The sequence below is a fragment of the Schistocerca gregaria genome, chromosome X (genome assembly GCF_023897955.1).
Source record: "Schistocerca gregaria isolate iqSchGreg1 chromosome X, iqSchGreg1.2, whole genome shotgun sequence".
NCBI lineage: Eukaryota > Metazoa > Arthropoda > Insecta > Orthoptera > Acrididae > Schistocerca > Schistocerca gregaria.
This window is the reverse complement of record NC_064931.1, coordinates 665,906,048-665,914,874: the sequence shown is the minus strand read 5'-3', so window position 1 is coordinate 665,914,874 and position 8,827 is coordinate 665,906,048. Positions and strand designations below refer to the sequence as shown.

Genomic DNA, 8,827 nt, shown 5'->3' with positions numbered 1-8,827 from the left:
CTGTGCCACCATGCTTACATTTCTAGACGATATCTTGATACACCGAAGCCATATCGTATCATTGTGCTTAACTTTTCGTAATAGATATCAGTATGATCTTTTCTGTTTCTACATAAATAAAATTAAACAGATGTGACTGAATGCTTTATACTCACGTGCAGCTAATCCACTGATCTCGAACGCTGTCGATATTCGTTCATGATGTGCGTCTTTGTGGCAATGATAAACACTGAACAGAACACAAATATTTATTTGCACATTTAATATGTATTACAAGTTTACACTGATTTAAAAGACAGTTCTTGTAGTCAGGAAAAAGTCAGTAATTAAGAAGAGTGCACACGAATACCAGTAAAAGTCGTGAAGTGTTATGCACTACAACTGGAGCTCACTGTCAACGAACTGGCTTAGGTTGCCTTTGTTCCTTATTATACACACGTTGTACACATACAGAGGGGTCACATTTATTCAGGAGTGTTTGGGAGTTGGGCATAAATTTATCATGTCGTCAGTTCCATAAAAAATTAGCAACGTTCTGGATACCTCTTCTTATAGCATAATTTCATTACGGTGTTTATTCTCTTTTCTGTAAATCTACGTATGGTCCAAACAACGAGCCATCCTCTGTAATTATAATGTGTTCAGTCTTAGAGTCTTAAAATCGTTCGGATAGAGAAAAATCGTGACATTTGTACACTTTGCGTATCACACTACAACGACATTTTCTTCGGAATGGACACGTTGTTTCTTTGTTATTTTTTGAACATATGGGAAGTCCAGTGAAGAACGTTCACTATACCTTCGAATGCTAAAACTGTAATTGATATAAAAAAACAAAAAAGCATTTCTTGACGGAAATGTATCTTTTTGATTTTACCATGGTCCTGGTGCCCAACCAGAAGAAGTCAAATTTTATTAGCGCTATTTTAGTAGAAAATATACAGTTTTATTCTGAATTTAAAAAATTCTCATTTTAATTTGCATTAAAATAGAAGTACAATGCAGTATGTGCTTCCACGTAAATTTCGTTTTTGTCCCAGTAGGGGAATTCTTAGAGGGCAGCACGTACGTTATTTAAAAAATCCTAAATATGCATTGTGCGAAAAACATGAATGAAATCAAGGTACTGTAGAGATTTTAATGTTTAATGTTAATTGCACACGATAAAAATAAGGAACAGATCGTATCCCTAAACCATAATCCTTCGACGTACTACAGGAAGTGCATAAAGAAATTTAAGAGGCTATTATACATTAATAACAAGTCACAGAATCGATTTCGATTTAAAACACTTGTTTCACTATGAGTGGAGCACCAAGATTTTCGGTCTTTAACATCGATGCAGAAAACTTCCGTTGAAGATTACAGGTGTCTCAATATGTTTCTCAGAAAACATCATTCCAAGAAGCCACATGTAAAAGTCTGGCATTTGTAATGCTACAGATCTTCTATTGGTGATAACACAAAATTTGATTCAAATTCGTACTCCAAGTTACAGCACAATGGCATATGTCTGTAACAAATTCTTCCACTTGTTGATGTAACTGTCGAAACTCAGCGAAATGCATTCCGTTATTTTACGTATAACTTCTTTCGTCTGTCGAAGTAGAAATTTCACATCGTTTTCCAAGCAGAAGATTTCGTCGGATACCTTTTCTTCTTCTTCTTACTGTCTGTATTTTTCAGCGTAATTTACGAATGGACTGACTTTTTCGATAATTGTTTTGGATTGTGCACACCTGGCTAATTGCGACTGTCTGAGATGTAAAGATATCATCAATGGACTGAGAGCTTTAACGTAGCCTACATTAAGTTAGAATGTAACCGGCAGAGTCAGAGCCCTAATTAGTCATGTGACACGGTGACAAGGGTTGCTGGCACCATTCATTTGCTCGAGTTTTGATGCTTTGTCCTGAAAGAGCGCCTGTAAAATGCGAAGTCTAAATGGAATGACTCTATGGACGATAGAGGATTTGAGAAAATTATATAGACAATAACTGCTTTACGGTAGGGGCGAATCATCCAGTTTTAACGACATATCAGTTGACAAGAGGTTAAAATTTAAACAATCCATTTTGTTACATTAATAAGTCGCATCAGCAAACCTAAATTAGTAGCAAACCTTTCTTCACGAAATATTCTACTGAGAAGATTGACAAAATTAACCTGCTTATCATGGAGAATACGATGAATATTTCAGACGATAATGGGCGTCAGAAATACCTTAATTGTCACATCAAAAAGAGACGAAAAACACAGCAACATATTACTCGTTTTCCACTTTGTAACTTAGTTGCACACAGACGTCAAATTGGGTCAGTTTCAAACTCTGTCTCATGCTCTTCTTTGGTACATAAATATACTGTAGAAACATTTTAATACACTTAAATATTTCGTGTACGAAATTACACACTACAGTCGTATAGATCAGTTCAGGGATGCAAAGTGTAAAAATAATGCTAAATATCATTTCTCACACTTTCTTCGTGATTGCGGACCTGACACTAGCTTTCGCAAATTAGTTATTTATTTGCGTACTTCTTTCTAAAACATTGTAAGAAAATTTCGCACGAAGTTTTAAATTGTCCTGCAATAATATACATAGTTACAACTTATTATCACGTCAGCATGACAATAAAATGGAAACGTCCATATTTATGTTGGCCGTCTGAAATTAAATTTTACTTAGTTTTCATGTATTTTCAGTGACCTGTGAAAGTGTGTGTAGCATCCACAACATGGAAACTTTTAACAACAATAAAAATGTTTCAGCATAAAATGTCACCTAGGCAGGAAGAAAGGCTCCTGAATTTGAATTCAACCTTTTTCCTTTACGACGCAGATGGTATTAGCACAAAAAGACCAACGAAGGGGGAAGGGGGGTTATTGGTAGTACGATAGGTAGGACATTGATGTTTCGTAGATTTATAAATTAATCCAGTCCACATCTCAGTGAGCCGCCACTGGCTTACGGAAAGGCTACAAATGTAATTAATACTTACTCCGATGAACTTTTACGCCAACACCTAGGAAGAGCCAGGAGAGTTTCAAACTATGGCAATGTCAACGAACAAATAAATAAATGGTAAGAAGTGGCGTTTCTTCTGGAGCACGTAAATCACGACGAGAAACGTTTTCCTCTGATCTAACTAAAAAAAAGATAACAAAAGCATAATGAGCATAACGTAATGTAGTGGAATGGAATCAGGTGAAGCTTGGGAAATTAAATTAGGAAAGGAGATACTAAAAGTAGTAAATTAGTTTCGTTTTTAGAGCGGCAAATTAAGTGACAATGATCAATGTGGAGAGTATATAAAATGCAAATTGGCAATAGCAGGAAAAAGCATTTATTAAAAGATAAATTTGTTAGCATGGAATACAAATTTAAATATTACGAAATCTTTTGTGAAGGTATTTGTCTGGAGAGTAGCCCAGTATGGAAGCTAAACTTGGACGGTAAACAATTCACACAAGAAGAGAAAAGAAGCTTTTGAAAAGTGATGCTGCAGGGGAAAGCTGAAGATTAGGTGGCTAGATCGGATTACTAATGAGGAGTTACTAAACAGACTCGGGAAGAAAAGAAATTTGTGGCAGAACTTGACTAAAATAAGAGATCGGGTGGTAGGATAGCTCCTGAGGCATCATGGAATCGTCAGCTCGACAATGGAGGAAGCGTACGGGTTAAAAATTTTATAGGAAGACTGAGGCTTGAATAGAGCACGCAGATTCAAATGCTTGTTGGTTGCAGTAGTTTGGCAGAGATGAAAAGGGTTGCACAGGATGGACTTGTGTGGAGAGCTGCATCAAATTATTTTTCAGAATGAAGACCACAATTCAAGGCAACATTTAAAGGAAGCAATACTTGCAGTTCTTCCTCATAATCTCTCTGTGCGTCAAGGAACGGATTTGCTTTGTAGGGTCTCTCCTTCCTTCCATCACTCCCGCTATTTCTAAGATGAATTAAAATCTTCAGTAGTCAAGTATGTGGAATGAGAGACAATACAATCTTACAGAAAGTTAGACTCTAGGAAAACAACAAAGTATGTGATATAATTTATTTCCAGCCTCGTGTCTGCTTATGAAGCTCCGTTACGTTCAGTCTCTAATTGTGTGTAATCTCATCCGTCTGCCTGAGCAAGGTGGGTTTTCATCCCGATGAGTGTAATCCCGATTTTACTAATCGCTTTTAAACTGGGTAGTCTCAGTGAAGTTTTGTGTGAGTCATTCCAATTGTCTGCGTTGTTACAGCGACTTGATGACAGAAGGGTGACAACACGACCATTGAGAAGCGAAAACTAGAGGCTGTATTGCATGGCAGCACGATCTAGTGACCTGGTCTCCTGATAACAGTCCACAAGAATAGTTTGTTATGAGTAGACAACGTTATTAAATTCGGGATAAGAATTTTAGTTTTAAGTTAGTTGTTTTTAATACTTGAAATATACGTAAGAGTGTAGTTTTACAAATTATGCTCCCAACCGGTGTTGCATCCGTATGAAGTTTCTCGTTTGATCGAAATAGAAACAGGATGCCCCGCGATTTTCTTCTCAACACTTGTCTGTTAAATAGCTCAGGAATACGTGTAGTACTTATGATATTTTCCCAATTTGCACGAGAACTTGTACGCAATCTAATGAACAGCGCTTTAAGAGGGAAACAATGCAAAGGGTAGAGAGGCGTGCCAGAAAACGTAAAATAGACTCTGGAAAGGGTCCCACCGTAATAAACTTCAGAGGTATTTCAGATGTCTTGGACACATCACAAAAATTGTAGAACATATACAATGTTGTGCTTTTCGTTTACACATACGATTTGTCTGTTTATTACAAATTCTTGTTATGAAATCTGGGTTTCAATCTGATAAGTTGAGGAGCGCATTTATGGCGTAGTACCACACAGTACAAGATGATAAAATCAGTTCCTTCCTCCCCTCTCCCCCCCCCCCCCCCCATATATACATATTTCAGGTCAACAGAGCACTGTATACAGTTCTCTATTCTTTCCTTTTTCTGAGTAGTGTTCGATGCGCTGTCTGCTGTAAGGAAACTTGAGTTTCGTTTGATGTTGTTTGTGTTTATAGTCCACATAACGTCGCAAGGCGGTCCACTTTTGAACAGTTCCGTGCCTCTCCCCTCTATTAATCCCGACAGCCAATGCGATACGGTCTACGTCAGGCAATCATGCCGCGAGTCACACTGCATGAAGATAAATGCTCGCCTCAAGAGTGAGACGTAGCTATACATGAGTGGCAATGCAACCTTATTCGTCGTTGTCCTCGTCAGAACTCGGTAAGACCTCTATCTGTCTCCCCGCGTAAGCAGTCACACCCCCTCCACGCTTCCTGTCGCTGTCTCTCTCTCTACATAGCGCGCCTTCCGACGTGACGCGCACTATAGTGGCACACCCGTGATCCACAGTTTGTAAGATCGAGCTTAACATGCGTAACACGTACAGTCTTCGCAACAGCGTAATATTGATAGTTTTGCTCGAGGGCGCACATTGTGAAAGTTTGTAAATTGTGATCCAAGCAGAACATATGAAAGTCTGTGAAACAGTCGTAAAAACCCGCAAAATACTCGGAACGAAAGGAAAATTCCTATGACTCTAGAGGTGGAAAGTGTTTTCTAATCAAAATAATCCGGTGTATTCCATTCAGCAGCCAACAAATTGCACGGAAATAAGGTAGCACTTACGAGCATTAAACTCGCGCGAGATAGCCGTCCCTGTAAAATTAATCGAAGGAACGGGCGTCGTCGCTAGCGGGGCGCGGTAATTAACAGGAAGTACGATTCGATTATGACGTTAATTCCAGTAAGAGCATTCGCGACGAATCTGAGCGAGGAAACGGTGTTTCCGGTGGGGAAGGAGAAGAGGCGGCACGACTCAGTTGCCACCGGGCAGCGGTGGCTGTGGCGCTACTCAGAGGCGCGCCCTGGCGGCGGCGGCGAGCCACAGCAGCGCGGGCGCGGCCAGCGCCCTGTGCATGCTGGGCCCGCTGCCCGAGGCGGGGCCGGAGCCGTGTCCGTGTCCGGGCCCCGACGCGTCCGCCTGCACGCTGCTCGCCAGGAAGACGACGCTGGCGCCGGCGCGATCGCGCTCCCGCTCGCGGTCGCAGGCGCCGGGCGGGCCATCCGCGTCGTGCGCGCCGCCGCCGGCGCTGGCGTTGGTGCAGCGCGACGCGTAGCGGCCCAGGCAGGCGGCCCAGGCGACGGCGTGCGGCACGTACGTCTGGTCGACGCTGCCCGCGAAGAGGCGCGTGGCGAGCGGGCCCGCCGCGTACACGGGCACGTCCTCCCCCGCGTGCGTCGCCCACTGGCGCGGCACGGCCGAGCTGTGCACGGCGTTGCGGTCGCCGCTGCTGTTGGCCGGCGCCAGGCGCGGCGACGCGTACCCCGGCCCGTTGCCGTACAGCAGCACCGAGTACTCCAGCGAGTCCACGTCGGACACCTTGCCGTCCACACCTACACCCACACAAACACTCTGCATACTGAAATGTTTTCGATGGTGCTGATGTCATAATGTACACTACTGGCCATTAAAATTGCTACACCAAGAAGCAGTGCAGATGATAAACGAGTATTCATTGGACAAATATATTATACTACAACTGACATATGGTTACATTTTCACGCAAATCGGGTGCATAGATCCTGAGAAATCAGTACCCAGAACAACCACCTCTGGCCATAATAACGGCCTTGATACTCCTGGGCATTGAGTCAAACAGAGCTTGGATGGCGTGTACAGGCACAGCTGGCCATGGAGCTTCAACACAATACCACAGTTCATCAAGAGTAGAGACTGGCGTATTGTGACGTGCCAGTTGCTCGGCCACCACCGACCAGACGTTTTCAATTGGTGAGAGATCTGGAGAACGTGCTGGCCGCGGCAGCAGTCGAACATTTTCTGTATCCAAAAAGGCCCGTAGAAGACCTGCAACACGCGGTCGTGCATTATCCTGCTGAAATGTAGGGATTTGCAGGAATCGAGCCACGGGTCGTAACACAACTGAAATGTAACAGGACCTGCAACACGCGGTTGTGCATTATCCTGCTGAAATGTAGGGTTTTGCAGGGATCGAGCCATGGGTCGTAACACAACTGAAATGTAACGTCCACTGTTGAAAGTGCCGTCAATGCGATCAAGAGGTGACCGAGACGTGTAATCAATGGCACCCCATACCATCACGCCGGGTGATACGCCAGTATGGCGATGACGAATACGCACTTCCAATGTGCGTTCACCTCGATGTCGGCAAACACGAATGCGACCATCATGATGCTGTAAAGAGAACCTGGATTCACCCGAAAAAACGACGTTTTGCCATTCGTGCACCCAGGTTCGTCGTTGAGTACACCATCGCAGGCACTCCTGTCTGCGATGCAGCGTCAAGGGTAACTGCATCCATCGTCTCCGAGCTGATAGTCCATGCTGCGGCAAAAGTCGTCGAACTGTTCGTGCAGATGGTTGTTGTCTTGCAAACGTCCCCATCTGTTGACTCAGGGATCGATACGCGGCTGCACGATCCGTTCCAGCCATGCGGATAAGATGCCTGTCATCTCGACTGGTAGTGATACGAGGCCGTTGGGATCCAGCAAGGCGTTCCGTATTAACCTCCTGAATCCACCGATTCCATATTCTGCTACGAGTCATTGGATCTCGACCAACGCGAGCAACAATTACGCGATACAATAAACCGCAATCGCGATAGGCTACAATCCGACCTTTATCAAAGTCGGAAACGTGATGGTACGCAATTCTCCTCCTTACACGAGGCATCACAACAACGTTTCACCAGGGAACGCCGGTCAACAGCTGTTTGTGTATGAGAAATCGGTTGGAAACTTTCATCATGTCAGCAACTTGTAGGTGTCGCCACCGGCGCCAACCTTGTGTGACTGCTCTGAAAAGCTAATCATTTGCATATCACAGCATCTTCTTCTTGTAGGTTAAAGTTCGCGTCTGTAGAACGTCATCTTCGTGGTGTAGCAATTTTAATGGACAGTAGTGTATTTTTTGAAAGAGTACACTGTCAACTGTGTGTATATTTCTGTAAACGTCATGCGTAACATCTGAATTTCGGCTTTCACGCCATTATCGAGTACAATGACTTCAGACCATTAACTTATTTTGCTGTGTGCTGTGCAGGATGACAAATACACGGTTCAACACATTTGCTTAACATGATATAAATGGTACAAAATTAACCATTGTCCGAATTTTTGTAGTCAAACGAAGAGTGGGAAATGCAGAAATGGGACATAAAAAAATTGCTTGAAAGTAAACAGAATAATACAAGGAAAAGTAGTTACTGATTTGATGGAAAAATGAAAGACACTGTAAGGCAACAAAAACGACGCACCTCGAAGGAATTACCCGAACAGGACGCAAATCGCTAGATTTGACGTATAAGTGCAGACAAACAAATGATTAAAATTTCAGAAAATTGGATGGTTTATTTAAGGGGAAGAGCCGGCCGCTGTGGACGAGCGGTCTAGGCGCATCAGTCTGGGACCGCACCACCGCTACGGTCGCAGGTTCGAATCCTGCCTTGGGCATGGATGTGTGTGATGTCCTTAGGTTAGTTAGGTTTAAGTAGTTCTAAGTTCTAGGGGACTGATGACCTCAGATGTTCAGTCCCAAAGTGCTCAGAGCCATTCGAGCCAAGGGGAAGAGCGTCACTAGTTGTGCAAGTCAATATCACTTTGATCCACCTCTGGCCCTTATGCAAACGATTACTAGGCTTGGCATCGATTGACAGAGCTGTTAGATGTTCTCCTGAGGGATATCGAGCAAACCTCTGTATAACTGACGTGTCACATTGTCA

The 8,827-nt window shown here is 43.2% G+C and overlaps 1 protein-coding gene across 1 annotated transcript in view; it reads right to left on the bottom strand.

Moving 5' to 3' along the window:
* Nucleotides 1–238: 238 nt before the first annotated feature.
* The window catches only part of LOC126298944 (alkaline phosphatase-like), a 1,012,316-nt gene continuing 1,003,727 nt past the window's right edge, over nucleotides 239–8,827 (bottom strand). Inside the window, exon 8 of the mRNA XM_049990545.1 lies at nucleotides 239–6,461. Within this exon, the coding sequence (XP_049846502.1) occupies nucleotides 5,920–6,461 (542 nt within the window). The 3' untranslated portion in view covers nucleotides 239–5,919. The remainder of the gene's footprint in view (nucleotides 6,462–8,827) is intronic.